General features: G+C 47.5%; 1 protein-coding gene across 1 annotated transcript in view; it reads left to right on the forward strand.

Annotated features, from left to right (window-relative positions):
* The window catches only part of AR (androgen receptor), a 54,665-nt gene extending 35,908 nt beyond the window's left edge, over window positions 1-18,757 (forward strand). The window contains exons 4-8 of the mRNA XM_065689278.1: window positions 3,386-3,673; window positions 10,225-10,369; window positions 11,222-11,352; window positions 11,897-12,054; window positions 13,052-18,757. Coding sequence (XP_065545350.1) covers window positions 3,386-3,673; window positions 10,225-10,369; window positions 11,222-11,352; window positions 11,897-12,054; window positions 13,052-13,207 — 878 coding nt within the window. The 3' untranslated portion in view covers window positions 13,208-18,757. The remainder of the gene's footprint in view (window positions 1-3,385; window positions 3,674-10,224; window positions 10,370-11,221; window positions 11,353-11,896; window positions 12,055-13,051) is intronic.
* Window positions 18,758-19,162: the final 405 nt, after the last annotated feature.

A 19,162-nucleotide genomic window follows, 5' to 3' on the forward strand; every position in this document is an offset into this window, starting at 1 on the left:
AGCATCACTTCTTAAAGGCAGTGGTAGGATGCTCTCCAGGCCAGTGCTTCCCTCCTTCACATGGCTTGGGATCCTGCTAATCCTGTGCCCACTGAACTGTCCTGCCAGCTCAGGCCTCTGAGTTTGTCCATCAGCTTTTGGTGTGAGTTCAGGCTGCTGAGGATGGAGTTTGACATTCACTGAAAATGGCTTGCTTTTTCAGTTGCTTGATGTATCTTCTTACGGTGAAATGAGCATTGCTTTGATAGATTGAGCTTATCAGCAGATGTCGATCAATCTCTTCAGTGATCAGTCCTTAATGTTCATCAGTGTTTGCCCATCTGTGCATTGTCATGCAGACTGTTTTAGTAGAAATGGCTAGTTGTCTTTTTTGGAATGAAGGTAGACATTCGCTAGCAAAGGGCTATGGACAACCCTCATAAGAAACAAACCTGTCTGATGTTGCAGCATTTATCATTACTTTTTGAGATGTATCATCTGGGTGATTTGAAATCATTCAGCAGCACTGGCTGATTTTATATTGTTTGAGTATTTTTTAAAACTCATGTGGGCCAGACTGAGTCAGCTCTCTTAAACATGTCTGCTGTGCTAGTGCTATTGTAGTTAACAGATAAAATTATCATGCTGGAGAAGACTGATAGCTTGACAGGATCTGTTTTTGGCAAGCCAGATGTGGATGTTAAAAAATTGAAAGAACAGGATACAAGTCAAGTCCTGTTTGAGCTTCTCTGCCGAGCGCTTCTCGCCTGCAGCTGACACCAGCATGCGGTGCCTGGTGTTCCCTGTCACTGCTAGTGCAGAAGCACTTTTCTTCCAGGTCCATAGAACTTTCACAAGTCCTGGCAGTCGTGGAAAATCCATGCGGGAGCCCAGCATGCTCCTTCACCAGGGCTTCAGAAACACCCATCAGGAGGGCTGGCAGGCAGGCTGTCAGTTGCTTAAAGCGTGTGTCACTTCGGTCATTGCTCTCTAGGGTGATCCCTGCGGATTCTTGCACGGCTGAATATTTTGTCATGATCCTGTATAATTATATGCATCCTTCCAGCTTTTTTCGAAGTACATAGGGTGTTTTCTTGGCTAACCCCGTGCCTTGCTGCAGGCACGATTTGGTGGTGCTGTGCCAACAGCTGCATGTCAAGGCTTCCCTCTTACATGCTAACAGCTAAGAGGGGCACTGCATGTTTGCTGTCACTTGTGCTTTGTCACCTCACCAAGCTTCAGGGAAGTACAACGTAGACTTCTGCCTAGCTTAGCTCAACCTGGAATAAAAGTATAACAGATGTGTTTGATTTCTTTATTCCTACTTTTATTCCCAGTAGCTGCTGAGTAGGAGCTACTACCTATAAGGGTTTTTGCAGAGGTGACTGAAGCTACTCTTCACCTTTGAAGCTTTTCTCCATCTAGTAACATCAGTGTTTCAGTGATCTATAGAACAACCACTTGTGGCAAGCACAAACATCAGGCTTGTCTGGTAAGAGCAGTTACCAGTGCTTTCTAACATGAAGGGGTTTGGTTTAAGGCTGCAGTCTCAGAGCCAGCACAGTTGGTTGCTTGCTCTCTTCTTGCTTCATACAATATCTCTTAGGACTGGGTAATTCAATTTTAAGGGAAAAAAATTAACATTTAAACCAAACCATTTGTGTGTTTATACAGTGTGGGTTTGGCTCCATTTACACACAGGACCTGATGGGTAGTGATTATTCAACTTTGGAAGATACCATTTGGTTTTTGTTTCTTCTTTTAAGCCGAGAGCTTTTCTTCCTAGCAGCACTCCTGTCTCTAAAGGTCAGTGCCAAGCATGACCACGAGACATAGTTTCTGCCTCAGGTGGGGTCAGCCCCGGTGCCTCCTTCCCAAATTAATGTGTGGTGCTTTGGAAGTGAGGGGTCAGTGTTCTGTGCTCCCCTCCTCTGTGCTGCTTGTCAAACCAAAACCCAAGTGCAGCTCCTGGGGGAGCAGTGCTGTACCTGTCCTGGGGATCAGCTCTCCGGGGCTCAGGGAGGAGAGCGTTGGGGTTCTGCCTGATCCTGGTGCTGCCTGTGACTTCTGGAGGGGTGGGATGTGAGGCTCTGGCTGGCCTAACAGCCAAGCGGAGCATGGCTGGAGGATGTCAGGCTGCACTGCAGCCCTGCTTTCCCATTTCTCTCTTCAATTACTCTTTTCTGCAGAGCAGCCTATCTTAATTGCTTGTACAGTAGATCATCTGGAGTATATTACTTAAAGATCAGCTTTTGAATTGATTTACAAAGCTGCACTGTAAGTTGACATATTGATGTTTTGCTGCTTATTCTTCTAATTACAGCTGAAAGGAAACTTGAGATAAGTGTCATGTAATGAAGGAGCCAAAACCCCAAGGACAACTGGTTTTATGTTATATTCCCTGCTTGAATTAAACAATTGGCTTTTTTTTCTTTAATTAATTAGGGGGTTTGGAGTTAGTAAAGGGTGAGAGCAGTTCCTGTCTGCAGTAACCTGCCAGCCTGTGTTGTGCTGAACACTGTCATGCAGATGTCAAATTAGGTGAACAGAGACTCTCAAGTCACGGATCTGAAGCTCCTTGTATATCTTACTAGCAGATGAGCATCTGCAGTTAAGAGCTGGGTGCACAGGAGAGACACTTTGTCATGGTGACATGAGTACAGTCGCTGACTGCCTTCGGTTCCAACTGCACAAGCCTGCTCTACTGGTGTTGCTCTTGAACCTGGCCCGTAGACCAAGGCTGCCCCTGCTTGAGTCTCCTTCTTGTTGGTGGGCTATGGGGAGACTCCAGGGAAAGAGCCATGTAGCTGCCTGCTCCTTTTAAAATGTATTTTGCATAATGTATTTGTAGAGTAGTGACCCGGCTGGGAGAGCTTGGTTATGAGGCAGCAGGCATTGCAGGAGCCCCAGGCAAGGAGAAGGGTTTTATCTTGGTTGCATCACATCCACTCTGGCCTGGAGTTGAACAATCCCACTTGAGCATCTGAGTGCAATGGCTTTTTTCCCTGGAATGTGACCATCTACTGAGCTAATTTGCTTGCATTGCTTCCCTTTTTAATTGCATGTGAGTAGTTGTTTTAATTGAGTCACCTCTTCTCTCTTTTCCTTGGTTCTTTCTCTCCATTTCTAAGCAGGATTTAATGTGATATCGGTCACAGCTGAGAATGTAAATGATGCTTGTTATTTTCCATGTTAGATTAATGGATTTCCTTGCACTTTGTCCCTTTTGCCCCTGCGTGAGGTCTGCAATGCTGGGACACTCTGGGTGGCACGCACTGAAGGAGTAGCTGCTGGCTGTCAGTTTTTCTTTTCTCATGAATATAAATGTTGGAGCTGGAGGCCAAGAAACCTCAAGCTTCTTTTTTTTTAATTTTAAGCCTCACACTGAAATGTGTCACTCCCACAGCCCGCAAGCTGAAGAAGATGGGCAACCTGAAGACACAAGATGAGGTGGAGGCAGCCAGCTCATCCAGCCCCACAGAAGAGCAAGCTCCCAAGATGGTGATGACACGCATTGATGGGTACGAGTGCCAGCCCATCTTCCTCAACGTCCTGGAGGCCATTGAGCCTGGAGTGGTGTGTGCTGGCCATGACAACAGCCAGCCAGACTCCTTTTCCAACCTGCTGACCAGCCTGAATGAGCTTGGGGAGAGGCAGCTGATCTATGTGGTCAAATGGGCAAAGGCTTTGCCAGGTAAGGAGGAAAACTAAGAACTCCAGCCCCTTCCCTGGTGTGTTCCTAAAGCCTCCTGCGTGCATCACTGGGGTGGATTCGAAGGAGCTCTCATCCCTTCATCCCATCACACAGTTCAGCTCTTTGGGGAGCATCTTCATGGGGCACCTGCCTGGGCAATATGCCTACGCAGCAGCATCATCAGGTTTGTCTCCTTTGGATGGCTGGTTGATGGGAGAGGTGACTAAGGGGTGACAAAGTATGCCAAAACTTACGCTTTGGTTCTGATAACCCTGGCATATGGTACCATGTACACATGCAGCTCTTCCCCATACAGAGGTTTTACTCCACTTCCAGGGCTGTGTTCTCCAGATCTGCAGAGGTTTTCTCTAAGCCAGTCCCATAACCCGCATGAGGTGATGAAAAGGGTGAATTCCCCAGGTGAATCACCAGTGTGCCACTTCATGGTTGGAAAGTGAGATGGGGGAATCTGGGCTGAAAAGAGCTGAGGCTGGAGATGTGGGAGAAATCCTTTATCACTGTTTTTGTATTTCACAAGCCAGTTAATTGTATAGTAGCAAAAGAGATACAAACAAAATCCCAAAGGGCTTTTTCCTGGCAGTCAGATCGCTCTTGTGCAACAGGCTGGGCAGATGTATTTGTGAGACGTTGATAGTCGTGCTATGGGAGGAGTACGTAAGGGTCGGGAGTTTGCCAAATGGTGATAGTGAGCAGGTGCTGTTAACAGAAACATCCTGGTGACACACGGGTTTCTTTGGTTCTGAGCATAGAGGTCACCGGTCTGTTCGGCTGCAAGTCGTAATCCTGCAAACTGAGTGAAACTGCAGAAGCCTGAGACCACTCTGGGTGCAGTGGCATCCAGTTCACCTCCCAGCATCCCTGAGGCTGGGGCTTGGGAACCATCCTGAGCTGCCTTCCTCACCCTGGACCCATTCCTCAGGAAATGCCACAGAAAAGAGGGATCCTACTATTTGTTCAAGGTTATAGGACCAAAGCAGGAAACAGACAAAATAAGTTTGCCAAAATCTGGTGGTGAGCCTAGTTAGACATTTAACATCCCCAGAAATTTCTCAGTCCCCCTGGAAGTAGCTGGAGTGCTGGTCCAGGAGGCGTGTTAGACTGAATATGCATAAATGCAGAGTAGCCCATTCTGTTTCGTATGTTCTCGAGTCAGAAAAGGTTCACCTAGCTTGTGAAACCAGGAGCAAATCATGATAACTCTTCCAGCTTATCTACATCAGACATAAGATTCCTCCAGAAAAGTACACAGAGACACCACCAAACCTGACTGGCAATCGGTTGTAAAACTGCAGGAGTGCTGATGGAAAGGGAAACTGCTTTGAAAAACATTTTTCATTGTAACAACCTCCTTATGAAAAGCTTTTATTGTCCTGTTACTACAGCTGCTCTCCAACCCCATGGGGCACAGTGGTGCCAGCTGCTGCACTGCTGCCTCCCAGGGCTGGTGTCCGCTGTGCCAGTGACAGCATCTGTGCAAGATTATTTCTAATCTTACATCTGAGCAGTTACAGTGCTTAACCTCCACACCCTCCTGAGGACATGGATCCCTTCTGGAGCTATAGTGGGATGCTGCCAACCGCAGAGCTGGTGCTGGCCCATCATTAGCATCACTGTGCCTGGAGCAAGCGTGAAGCCAGTTTGTTTTCTGCACCTTTCCCCAGTAGTTCCCTTGTGTGTGCCAGCACCGCAGTTGAACAGTAATAACCACAAATTTGCCACTTAGTCATTCTAGGGAAGGAATAAGCAACTGCAGCACTATTGCTGTTGTGGAGCTCCAGGTGGGTGGTGGCCATGAAGCCCCTTTGCTTGTACAGGTTCTTAATCCCAGTGTGGGCAGCCATGCCCACCACTGCCCCTCCTGCACACACTGTGTCTGCCTCGCTTTTTGGGTAGACTTGCAGTATCCCCGTAAACAGAGGTGGTTTGCTGTCTATAATTTATTTAAATTACATTTTGGTTAATAAAGCAGAAGTGTTTTCATTTCCAGGTCTGCAGGTTGGGTTGGCTGGGCAGCCCGGCGTTCGGTGGGCTCAGGTGATGTGGGTGAATGCAGGTAGGGGGAGAAATGGAAACAAAACCAAAGCAATTTGAAACAGCGGGATGTGGTTGTTTTTATCAAAGCAGAGAGATGTTCACACAGTTTCATGGAAAGCTAGAGGCTGTTTAATGAATGCTGTTGCTGGTGAGGTGCAGTGGGAGCAGAGTAGAGGGCTTGACCTGCTGTGCAGCAGTGCAGCCTGGCTTGCCCAGGAGGAGGAACAGTGCCCAGGGCCAGCAGCCGAAGCAACACATCTTGGCCAGCCAGTGCTTCTGCCAAACACTGCTGCATCCTCTGCCTGCTGGAAGTGTTGTGTGGTCCTCAGCAAGGGGGAGAATGCCATCCACTCTTCCCCTTTCCCCATTAATGAAGCACATCTAGCACAAGCATTGGCTTAAAGATGAGCAAGCTCCCCTGTGTGTCAGTTAAGATGCATATCAATGTAAAGGGGAGAAGGCTTTTTGCTTTTCAGTGACTGCTGCTGGTAGGAGAAGGGGGAACTTGCACCTGTAATGAAGGTGGCCTCAGCCTGATAACACTGGCAATAGAATAATATTGGTTAATAGTTGATTATTAATCTTGCATCCAGCTTTGAAAATCATCTGCATAGCAAGAGTGATTAATATGCAGCAAGGTGTTACTACACTTCTTCCAGTGAGGTTTCAGTGATGGCCTAGAAACAAGGCTGCATCAGGTAGGAGAATTTCTGCATCCTGCTTGCCTGCAGTAGCAATACTAGCCTCTGTCCAGCGGATAAAACGTAGTGTATGGCCCTTTGGACCCTGTGCAATTGAAATTCTGCACAGGAGAAGGTAGAAGGAAACTGTGGTTTTGCTGGAAAGATTAAATAACCACTGCTTGCCAAGGAAGGTGTTGGAACACAGGATTAAAAAATCTCATTAAATCCATAAAATCTGTCCACTTCAAGGTAAGTGGAAGGAGTGCGTGCTTTCCCTGTTGCATACGCATAAATTCAGTGAAGGCCTTACAGCTAATTTAGATCAGCACTCACACACATTAGTTTAAGGGTCATTCTAACTGGCAGCAAATGAAAAGTCTTCAGCTTGTTCCCGAAGCTGTGAGGAACACAGTCTATCAAAAATAGCTGGACCGCATGTGTGGGAAAAGGCTGTGGCTCTGCTGCCAGCACTGCGGCTGAACGCCCTCTGTGGTTCTGGCAGCTCGGTACCCAAGTGATCAGGTGAAATACTCCACGGGAGATGGACCTGTCTACAAAAGCTATTGCAGAATCTCCGTGTACTTGGCATTAGTGCTTTAGGGGTGTTCCAGGCCATCGCTTGCTTTTCTGTTTCAAATATACAGCCTTACAGTATATCTAAATCACCTTTTAACTATAAGGATACAATTAATTGTGCATCTTTTTTCATTCTCCAGATAATAAGACTTCCAGATACACAATGAGTATGTTTTTATATTAGAAATGCAATTTATGGTAACGTGTGCTCAGCTGCTGATCTCTTAGGAAGATAATTAATCTGGCACAGCACTGCATCAAGAGAGAATATAAAGAATTTCTTTCCAAACTCTGCTGCTTTGTGATTATTCACAAGGAAATGGCATTGATCTTTTTCAAGTAATCAGTAAATCTGATTTTACTTTTACTATGATTTCTTTCTGTAGAAAGAAATCTTCATTTGGGTCTCTTCAAAACATGCCAATACTAAGAAATTTAACAGTATATTATGGCATTAAGTTTGTATTTATTTTCTTTTGCAGTGATTCTGGCAGTACATTGTTTAAGACGTCTGGATGGGGGAGGTTTGCAGGAAATTACAGGTTTTTAGAGACAGTTTTGTTTAAAGGCGTTTAGCTCAGAAACTGGAAGCAATGATTCCTTTTAGGAAACTCAGCCAGTGTGTGTCTAGAACTTGTTTTTGTGGACAAGCAGAAAGCAGTTTTAAGTCCTCTGACAACAAAACTGTTGGGTTCAAATACCTTTCCTTAAACACTGGTAAAGCTCGCACAAGTATTTTAAGTGAACATAATTATAAGGTAACAAACAAGAGCACCAAAATCCTTCTTATAAAAAAGATTAGGAGCAACAAATAGTTACCCCAGCTATGGTGCAAATCTGATACTCAGTGGTGGAGGCGGAGCCAGCCCCAGGTGAGACTGGCTGCCTGCGGAGGTGGCTTTGGAGCTGGTTTGCACAGGCATGGCAAGCAGGATGAAGAAGTTCTGCCATTGATGCTGGTGACCCCAACAGCTTTGTCCTGTTGATGCTAAACCCAGCTAAAGAGGGATGGATCATTCATGTGAATTAGGGCTAAATTTACATAGTTTGCTGTGCGTGGGTATGTTTTCTGTCTCCAGGTCACTTGCAGATTACAGGTTTTGTCTTTGGTGGTAAGACTTATGGGCCTTGCTCCCAAAACATAGGCACAAGAGAAGCCAAACATTGACCTTTGGTTTGTCTTCTTTCTCACCTCACCCTTTCCATCATGCCTTGGGTTACAGTTCTGGCCCTACAGCATCTCTTGGGCCCAGCAGAACTTCCCAAAAGCACTTCCTGAGTTGGGAAAGGGTATTACTTCGAACCTTATGGATCTGAGGGGGATGAGTGTGTAGCAGGCAAGGTTCACCCTCATTATGTGGGTGCCATTGTGGGAGCGTTCCCTACACCATCTCGCAGCCTACTTTCTTCAAAGTCTCAGCCACAGGGGCCATCACGTGGCTCCTCTTCAAGTAACTCACATGTTTCAGAAAGTCTGGGCATGGAGAGAGAATGGTGACAAGTACAGAGCAGGAGGAAATTCAAGGAAGTGCTCACTGTGAATGGCTTAGGTTTTACTAGACAGTCAGTTAATCTCTGACCAAATTTACTAGATAAATAGAAAGGTTTTTTAGTAGCATGGAGTGCTGTAGTTAGCTATGAAAATCTAACTTGGATATATCCTAGAGATGAGTATGACTGATTTTATGAAGTCCTGCAGTTGCCCAGTTGCCTTGTCTGTACTCGTGTGCTCTGAATGAGTTTCTCTCTGGCTGCCAGCAGGTTCATGTTCAGCTGGTAGCTGAGCACCCCTCTGGTGGAAATCACCCATTCAGGTTCGGTGGCATGCTACTGGCGCACAAACTTCAGGTTTTTAATCCAGTGATAGGCGATCCAGAAGTACGAATGTAAGGCAGGTTTAGTCAGCAGTAAAACACGATTTGTCCTTGTTTGCAGTTGACAGCTTCCCAAGCAAGAGTGAATTGCCTCAGTGAGTTATTATTACACACTGGAGGTGTTGGAATTGCTTTGAAGTTTCACTGAAGTAACGAATGATTTTCTTGAAACCAGATCACATTTGCCTACTTACAAGTATCTGGAAAGAAGTACGGTGTTGGAGGTGTTTGTGTGTGTGTTGTAAACACGCCCGGGATTTAGCTGTGAGCTGCTATCTGGGAATACTGATTTGGATTTAATTGGTATTTTTGTTTAGCTTGTGATTCAGCAGAAGTTTTCATATTGATTTTCGTATTCATTAGATAAATGCATTGTGTATTTGACAGAGAAACGGAAGCAGCCTGTTAACCATGAGATGAAGCCTCGTGGTTACTTGCTGTCTCTGAACATTATACGTTACAATCCATTTGCTTAAATTTGATGAAGTCCTAATCGATTTGAAGGGTTTGGGCTTATCTTCTGGAGTGCCGGAATTGCACCAGAGGAGGCAATTGGTTAATGAAGGCTTCTCAGCACCTGGAGAATAAGATCTGGTTGATTGTATTGTTGCTGGGGCTCCCACCCTGCTCCAGCTGATTTATTTCTGTTAGCAGAACACAGCAGACAAATCCTCATCAGCTGTTTCTTTCACTTACTTTTGACATACTGTCTCACATGGTGACTGTGAATGTCTTGGAGCAGAGGCTCTGGGAGTTAATGCTGTGACTGCAGAGCGTGTGGCACAGTACGTTTCAGTGGGTCTGGGTGTCTAATCAGTGCCAGAAACAAGGGCTGTTGCAGGGCAAGCCTGGTGCCAGCACTGAGGTTTGGTTGTGTCCCGGAAGGGACTTTAGGAAGTCACTGAATCCCATCCGGCTGTGTCATTGTCCACTCTGTTGCAAAACGGTGCTGGTTCACTTCACTGGGTCTTGCAAAACCTTCAAATACAATTTGTGAAGATCTCTGAGACTCTCAGGGGGAAGATGTCATTTATTGCCACTTCTCACTGCTTTCCTATATAATGCTTTGCTGCTTGTGTTCTTCACCCAGTCTTTATCCCTTCCTTGTGCCTGGGGATCTCCTTTCTCCTGTTCCAGCTGCAGGTGTGTGCTTTGTCTGGTTATGAGGGTGTGTGAGCACCTGGCTGTTGACACTGTGGCTGTGCCACCCAGATGCGTCCGTGTGTCCTGGGATGAGCTGAGGTTGGGCTGTGGACCACCTTGTCCTCACAGGAGTAATGCAGGAGGCCTGGAGAAAAACAGTCCCGGTACCGGCAAGGAACCCAATGTTAATCTGTAAAATCCCCTTCTCCTTTTTCAACAGGATTTCGCAACCTGCATGTGGATGACCAGATGTCAATAATCCAGTACTCTTGGATGGGCCTTATGGTGTTTGCTATGGGTTGGAGATCTTTCACCAACGTCAATTCCAGGATGCTTTACTTTGCTCCAGATTTAGTCTTCAATGAGTAAGTGCGAAATAGCAGCAGTCTAATACTGTGTCCTGTTTGGGTCAGACTAGGTGAGAGCAAATCAAGGCATTTGTTTTCATTATGGAATGTATAGCTTAGTAGTCACACTTTCAGGGCTGACCAACAAAGCATAGGAGGGCCCTGCTTTTTGCGCTCTAACTGCTCTGCAGTGATCTCCAGGAGCACTATGTGCTGTTGTAGTGCCTCTCCTGGTCCTTCTTCCTTTTCCCTCAACCTTGCCTTGGGTTCGACTTCCACGGGGCAAGAGTTGGTGCTGGGTGTGAAGGGCTGGTCTGTATAGACTTGCCTTTTCTCACTGGGATTTTAGTTTCTATTTCCAGCTTGGTTGGTCAGCTGGAGTGATAGGAAGAGCAGCAAGCAAGTTCCTGATGGGTTCTCTTTTATGTACCATCAGCTTAGAGTTGGGGAGGGTTTGTTGACATGAAAGTAGAAGAGCTTCAGAACAATAACAATGCACAACCACAAGCAAAAGCACACCTTGTCTCTGAGAGCTCTGAGCTCAGCTTCCTACCCCTCGCAGATATCCACACTTAGTGAATCATTGCAGCTGCTTTTCAGGAAGGCAGAGGGTCAGGCGAGCCCTGCGAGTCCCACGTTGCCATCCATTTCCAGATGGGAATTACAGGCAGGCAATTTGGAAAACATTCTGGTCGTGTGTGCAAGCCTATTGCTGCCAGCATCTCCCAAGACAGAGCTCAGGTTCTTGGCAAGAGGGACGTGCCAGGCGAGGCTTGGATTGCTGGGATGGGCAGCGCGTGTCGTCCCATGCACATCGCGCAGGCAGCGCTTTGATCCTCTTGCTGTGCGTGACGTGTCTTGCCCTGCCAGGTACCGGATGCACAAATCCAGAATGTACAGCCAATGTGTCAGGATGCGGCACCTCTCTCAGGAGTTTGGGTGGCTTCAGATCACACTGCAGGAGTTCCTCTGCATGAAGGCTCTACTCTTCTTCAGTATTAGTAAGTTCTCACATCCTTTCCTCAGCATACCTTCAGCTGCTGTGCACTGTATTGCCGTAGATGTATCTGATGCTTTCCCTGTGCATGTACTTATACTTTCCAAGGAATGACTGTGGATGTTCTCCCCTCTGCTTCAGTCTGAGCTGCTCAGAGATAACGAGCTGTCAAGCATTCAGGTGCCCTCACCCAGCTCCTGCAGCTAGCCCATCCCACCCCTGCACAGTGCAGCATTTCCACATGCAGTTCCTGCAGGAGGTTGCTCCTCAGCTCAGCTCCTGTCATCACAGAGCCTCTGAGCATCAGCTGCAGAGCAGGAAACTAGTGCTTCGGTTTGCCATATTGCTTCTTATTTTTAACAAGCGCGGAGCTTGGCTTAGCAGCCATCCAACAAGCTGATCAGAGTGAGGGCTATAGCAGAAGCAGAGCTGGTGGGCATACCTTTCCTCACAGGTCTGCACTGACCTCTTCCACAGCCTTCCTCCGGCTCTTCTGTTTCTCCACTCTCTGAGCAGCTCTCACTGTTTCCCTCCCATGTTCTGTCCAGTTCCAGTGGATGGCCTGAAGAACCAGAAGCTCTTTGATGAACTTCGAATGAATTACATTAAGGAACTTGATCGTATTATCGCTTGCAAGAGGAAGAACCCTACCTCCTGCTCTCGGCGATTTTACCAGCTCACCAAAGTCCTGGACTCCGTGCATCCTGTAAGAGGACAGTGAAATGTCTATGTGTACACATAAGAAATTACATAAGAAAGAAACTTTTTACAGTGAGGATGATCATTCACTGGTACAACCCCCCAGGATCATGGTGGTCCCCATCACTGGAGGTTTTCAGGATGCGAGGCTGGACAGAGTGTTAAATAGTGTCCTCCAGGCTCCCTTTCCCAGGAAAGGTTGGACTGGGTGACCTGTCAAGGTCCGTTCCAACCTGGGCTGTTCAGCGATTCTGTGGTTCTTTGTGGTTTGTTTTTTAACTCTCATGCACCTTTGCAGGGACCGTATTGCAGTGTGCTCCCGGATTAAGCAGCAGAGAAAAGACAGACACTAAGTCTACTGAGGGAGTTAGCTACCTGTGCCTGTCACTCCCTGCAGTAGCCACTCTAGTGCTTGGGTTTATGGGCTTCCGTTTTTAGCAATGGAAAGCTCTTTGTAGATGGTACTTTTGTATTGTCAGCCTATCAGAACAGCTCAAAATCTCAGTGCCCCCAGTGAACCTTCTCTGATTACAGCAGTGAAATCAAATTCTCTATTTGTGACTTAAAGTTGTACTGGTGACACTTGAGCTAGACCTTTCTCTTTCCCTGGGGGAGAGCTCCATGCACATACAGTTGCATGTTTATAAGCAAAAAATAATCCTTAATAACTGAAGTCAGCATCATCTGCACAGTAAGACAAGTTTCTGTAGGAGTAAAAAAGTGCCATTTCTATTCATCCCCGTTTTTGTGATACTCAGTAATGCCCGAGTGTGCAGGACCATGGCAAGTTATGCTCCATGCCCCCAGGGTGGGTAGTTCCTTCGCTTATCCTCGAGACGTGTACGTGCCATCTGACAGCTGCTAGCAAGGCAGCGATGGCCAGAGAGCAGAGCACGTCCCACTGCGGCAAGGTCCAGCTGTGTCTGCTAGCGCCTGCTCCTTGTCTTCCCAAAGAAGTCACTGCCCAGGGACTTCTCATATAACAAACTTTCTTTCTCTCCCAGATTGCCAAGGATCTGCATCAGTTTACATTTGACCTTTTAATTAAGGCACATATGGTGAGCGTGGACTACCCTGAAATGATGGCTGAGATCATCTCTGTGCAGGTTCCCAAGATCCTGTCTGGAAAAGTCAAGCCTATCTACTTCCACGCACAGTGATCCTCGGGAAGGACCTCCCAGTTCTGCCACCCCCATATCAGCAATCTCCTGCCAACTTTTTCTGCACTACTGTACTGCAGTGCCTTGGGGAATCCCCTCTACAGAAGCAGTGTGCCGGGAGGATGGACGGTGACAAACGACTACCTGCTGGGATTCCCGAGATTTCTGTTTTTCGTGAGGAACCTCTTGAACTGAGCTACCTGCCTCAGCTTCTGCCTAGATTTGGCTGGCTCGCCGTGCTGGGACAGGGAACTGTGACACGGTGGCAGCGGCACCATGCCTGTGCTCTCTCATTTGTGTGTTTTCCACAGTGACTTTCGGTGGCCCAGGGCCACGAGCGATCAGGAGAAATGCCAGCGGTTGTTGGGGTTGGTGGGTTTTTTTTAAGAAGAAACAGGACAAGACACAACGCAGGTTGAACCTGTAAGTGCGGGTGTGGGTTACTGTACTGGCCTTCTTCAGGACTTTTAAACTGCATTAATGGTGCTGGGAAGCAGATGTTAAAATATTACAGTAGAGAAACAGAGAAGAGCTGGGGGATGAGATGAACTTGCAGCCCGGTGACTTGGCAGCACCTGCTGCTGACACAAAGCCACCGTGCAGCTGCTGAGGGGTCTGCTCTGGACAGCATGCCTGCCTATGCAGCATCAGTATTAGCTGATGGAGTGTTACAGGGTGTCAGCAAAAGGGTTGGAGAGGAAGATGACCTTCCCAAAGTCCCAAAGGTGACAAACGGCTACTGTTTACCACCTGGGATGGTTTTGCTATGTCCAGTCAAGCTGGATCATGGTCTGCCCCGCAGACTGCCAGGCACTCAGCAGTCTCATACCCATCCTCGATAGCTGCTCCTCCTCCAACACAGCCGTACTCACCTCCGCAAGTGCCTGACGTTCTCAGACCTCATGCTCCCCCCTCCACCCGTGGGCAGCCAGGGCCCCTGCCCAGCCCCTCACCAGCTCTGCTCTTGCTGGGTGTCCCCAGGCCCTGGGTTTCCATCTACATCACTTCTTTCCCACTTGTCCCAACTGTTCTTTCTGATGCCAGCAGACGAGCACGCTGGGAGCAAAGCAGCGGGGCTGGGATCTGCAGGACCTGTGAGGCTACAGGATTCCTGCTGTCAACCCCATCCTTCGGGAGGTGGCTGTGACGACTGGCTGGTGCTGCTGTGGCACTGCAGGGAGTTGTAAAAGAAATGCTGAAGAGACCTTCTGCCCTTCTAAGCAGTGCGCGTGGCCACTGCTAGCTGCAGTGGTTGGTTGCAGCCTGGGGGACGCCATCCCAAGCACACTATCCTGTGTGCTTCACCAGTCCACAACAGCTCAACATGGCAGTGGCAGAGCCCAGTCCACAGGCGGATGCAGCAAAGGCTGCAGCTCCGCAGTGAGGATGGATATAAATGCGCCCTGGCTTGACCAGTGGTTGGTGCACAGCCAGCAAAGAGCAAAGGCTGGTTCGTCTGCAGCTGTTGGTGGTCCTCAGCAATCAGGAGTATCTTGAGAAATGCAGGCTTGGTTTGTCAGGCTTGACTGTTTCATACCTCAGGTTCAGAAAGGAACACAGGCCCATTTGATGCCCCTGTTCTGATTTATTTGGTGGGCTTTGTTTCCCACACAGTGGCCAATCCTGCATTCCCCATTGTACTTCAGTTCCTTCTTCCTGTGCAGCGTGAGCACACCAGAACTGATCAGACACGTTCCCCCTGTGTAATACCAGCTGCTTGTCTTTGTCAGGTGTCTTTAAAAGCAAAGGGAATGAGGTTGCAGACAATTGATGGCCACACACATGTTGTGCAGAAAACAGCACTAATGCCTGTGCTGCTTGGACCATTCATGAGCTGAGCATCACCATCAGCTCTTCAGGCAGACGCCCTCATGGTACTTCTGGGTTCTTTGTAAACTCTCAGTAGAACAAACTTGTTTTACTGAGATGCTTTTCAGTCACGCTGTGGGGTTTTCAGTAAGGGAAGGGGTAGGAGTAAAGCCCTTAAAACTATTGAAGGGGAGGAACTTTCTTTGCAGTTGTTCGTGATGGGTTTTCCTCCCCTGCTAGATGTGGCTCTGCTTGTGCTCTTCCACTTGAAACCCCTTCATGTGGATGGCAACAGAATCCTTAGATAACCTTCCTGAATGCCAGCCAGGAGGGCGGTGTTCTGAGTAAGCTTCTATTTTAGAGGGCTGCAAGCATTTTAAATGTTAATATGATCTACTAGTATTTGCAGATGAACTGGTAACAAATCCTGCTGGTGCACTTCGCTCTTCCTGAACATTTTCTGCGGAAAGCAGAAGGGCACCGTGATCAGCTGGGTGGGTACTCTCTCATCAGTGTCTAGGATGTTTAGGAGCAATCTGAAGAGCTCCTTTGGAGAGCTTTATATTTTGCACAAGCTCTTGTCAGTGAAGTTTTCATTAGTTAATGAGTGGAGGTATCCTGCTGGGTACTTTTCTGCTGGGAGATTGGGAAGAAATCAAGTTTAATAGGGATTTGCGTACACTGATTTGCTGGTGGAAGCACAACGCGAATGAAAAGCCGTTTAGAAGGGGATGCTGCCTGTGCATCATGTGCTGGATGCGTGCAGCTCATGAGTGGGCAGGTTTGATGTGTGATGGGCCAGGAGCTTGGGTGAGGTGCCCGCGGCCAGTGGGCAGGAACCAGCCAGGCTCTCACCAGCGAGCACCCCAGGGCTCCTCTATGCTCGGGTGGGCACTGGCCTTATGTTCTTTATCTCTTCAGCATCAAAGCAGCTTTTACATTCAAAAGTTGACTTCTTATGACATCGTTAGAGTGGTAACTGGAGGGTGCGGGAACTGGGATCAGGAGCACGTGTGTGTATTTGCGAGGGGTGTTAACACTTTCCTTGTTTATTTTCATGGACTGCTGCAGGAACTGGGTCAAAATGAGGCTTAAGAAATACCAAAGTCCAGATCCTGCCATGTATCTTTGTACTTTATGTTCTCTTCTGCATTTTCTTGTCTTCTTTTGCTTTAATAAAGCAAAGAGAATTTCACCATCCTCACAATCATGTCAGTGCTGTCCCTGAGGCTTCCCTTGGGATAGCCAAGCCCCTGGAGGGGGGCCCCCTTTGGCCTCGCTGATTCCAAATCCCACCTCAGATTCACCGAGGTAGATACCAGGTGAGTCGGCTCTGCGGAGGGGAGGCAGGATGCTCGCCACCTTCACCACCACGTGCTGCTTTTACTCTTGTTGCTCTGTTGGGGTCATTGCCAGTGTCTGCAGGGGTGCTGAGGTGGTACCTGACGTGACCACTGCCTCCCATCAGCTGGGCTTGCTGCCCTCCCCTGCCAGGTCTCCACCAGCACAGCTCCCTGCAGCTCCCCTTACATCAGCTGCCGCTCCGCTTGCTGAGCTCTCTCCCTAGATGTTTCAATGACATATGTTAGATGTACATATATACTAAAATAAAAGCATGCCCCACTTTATATTGCTAAAGAGATCTATTTAATATAATGCTCTAAGGGAGTTTCTTTTCTGATTGCACACTGATTGCAACTAACTGCTCTTCAGGAGACGAGTCAGTGTTATGCCAGTAATAATGGAAACATTTAATTTAATGTTTTTTCTGGTTAGGTATTGCCCAGTTTTCAAAGGTCCATCTGTTCATGGCACGAATGGGACATACACTGGTGTAGTCCGGTGTCGGTATCTGCTTCTCCAGCTTTCTCGTAGCTGATTCTGTAGCTGAGACAGGCATAGTGTTTGCACTTGGGGGACAGCAGAGCGTCCTTTATTTCTGCCCTCTTTGACTGCACAGTGTCTTTGCACTTTTGGGCAGAATCCTGGGATTACAGCATGTGTTCTGACTCTTTCAAAGTAGACTTCTGGAGGCACAGAAAGCCTTTCACGTGCCGTAAGGACTGGCCAGGTTGTGCTCAGCACTGTCGTGTCCCAGTGCCCAGCATCAAATGACAACGGAATTCCTGGAGAGTGGCTGTTGGGCAAGCTGCCCGTGTGCCTGAGGGACAGGCAGAGGTGGCCGGCGCTGCATGCTGGGATCCGGGGCAGGTTGTGGTGTGGGGGCATGCGGCCGGAACTTCTCTGCACCCACCTACTCCCATGCAGCATGGAGGGGCTTCTGCTCATTCCCTTTAGAAATGGCAGGGGAGCCTGCATTTGCCATTCAGACAGTAAACATCTGCACCACACATAAAACACAGCAAATTTATAATGAGCTGCTCTCTGTGCTGCATATTTTGTGTTCGGTGGCAATTTTGTGCTGCTTTTATTTGTTAACGCGTCTCTATAATGAAGAGTTCTCTATATCGATATATTTTATTTTCTTTGTAATAAGCCAAAAAAGCTCATTGCTGGTGCCTTTTTGCCTGGGGAGGACTCCCAGCCCACAGCTATATTCATGAATGTAACAAAGCATAATGGCTCTGCAACTGCTTGTTTCACCATAGCTGAGTAAAGTCATGGAGCAAACACTGCAGGATTACCAAAAGAAAACGCTCAAGTAGCCTACAGAATGGGCAGAAAGACTCTTCAGCTACAATAAGGGTTATTTCCCCAGGCATGGTTCCAAGGCGAGGGCTGAGCTTTCAGCTTCCTCCTATGTGTGACACAGAAGTCTGTGCCTGGGCTTGGTGGGACTTTGCTGCATTGCAAACCTTTACCCTCTGCAGGTAATGCAGTGAGGCCAACGCATACACATATCACTTTATTGCGGCTGCAGCCGTATTACGGTTGCAGCATTTTTTCAGTCGCCTTTCAGAAATGGCAGGGTTTTGCCCAAATCGGTGGCATCTGAGGCCAAATTCTGCTTCTGGAGAAGGACAGTAGTTGGACTGTTGCCTCTGTTTTGTTTTGTTTTTAAATTGGAACTGGATGCATTGAATAAGGCAAATGGAGACTTACAACATTGCATCGTCAAGAGTGGAGAGCAGTGATGTCGCTGCCTTGGCCAGCGAGGTGTGGTGGAGGATGCCTAGGAGATGACCGTGACTCAGGAGTCACCATATGGGACTGAAGGACATTTATGCTCATAAACAGAGGGAAACCTGCCTGGCATCCGGGATAAAGACAACACCAGTGACGCTAGGGGAGATGAAAACATTCACTTTTTGACTGGTTTAATCCATGCTTGGGTCCCACGCGAGCCCTCACCCTGTGCTGTACCACAGGGCAGACCTGCACGCTTGGTGTTCAGCTCTTTTTGTAATCTTAAAATCTGTTGTTGTTCTAAGTACAATAAAGGCAGAATCTCGTTTGTTGGAACGCTGCTCAATGCGTGTTTTTTGGCTTTTGTTCCAGTTAATGTGCATGAAAACCGTTACGCAGTGTGACGAATACTAGCTGTTGAAGATGCCAGGAAAAAGCAGGTCATTTTTCAGTGGTGAGGCTTCATGTTGGGTCGTTCATAGGCTGGTTTTCGCAGTCAGATTTTGCTATTAATCACATACCTGAACTGTTAATTCATTTACTTATCAATGGACTAATCCTTTCATATATGCCTCTTTGGGTCTTTTAAATTGAATTTCGTTTGATTATTGTATTTCTCAAAGCAAGCAGGTAATAAAGGCCAGTGTCCTCCTCCTCTTGTTGTTATTTTCACTCTCTTTACGAGCAATTGTAAATCCATTCTGCTGGACCGTCTTCATAAAATTAACCTCTGTTCTCCCAAGTAATAAAACAAGACTGCTTATCTGCCTGCTTTTTAATTCAAGGCACAGACGTGAATGCTGCCCAGGGTCAGGATTCTGTTCACTGCGAGACAAACCGAAGAGCTTGGGGAAAAAAAATGATACTCATTAGTCCACAAATAGCTGGCAATGTCTAGTGTGTAATTGCGCAGCAGCGGGACACGTACCAGTACTTTGCGGGCTGAAAGCAGAGTGTACTGATTGGTACAAAAAGCCTTGCCCATGTGGAGTAGCATCCTGTTTAGTCATCTGCAAAGAATCTGGTCCCATGCCTCTGTTTGAGTCACTGTTGCATATG

Source organism: Lathamus discolor, chromosome 9, assembly GCF_037157495.1.
Source record: "Lathamus discolor isolate bLatDis1 chromosome 9, bLatDis1.hap1, whole genome shotgun sequence".
NCBI classification, from domain to species: domain Eukaryota; kingdom Metazoa; phylum Chordata; class Aves; order Psittaciformes; family Psittacidae; genus Lathamus; species Lathamus discolor.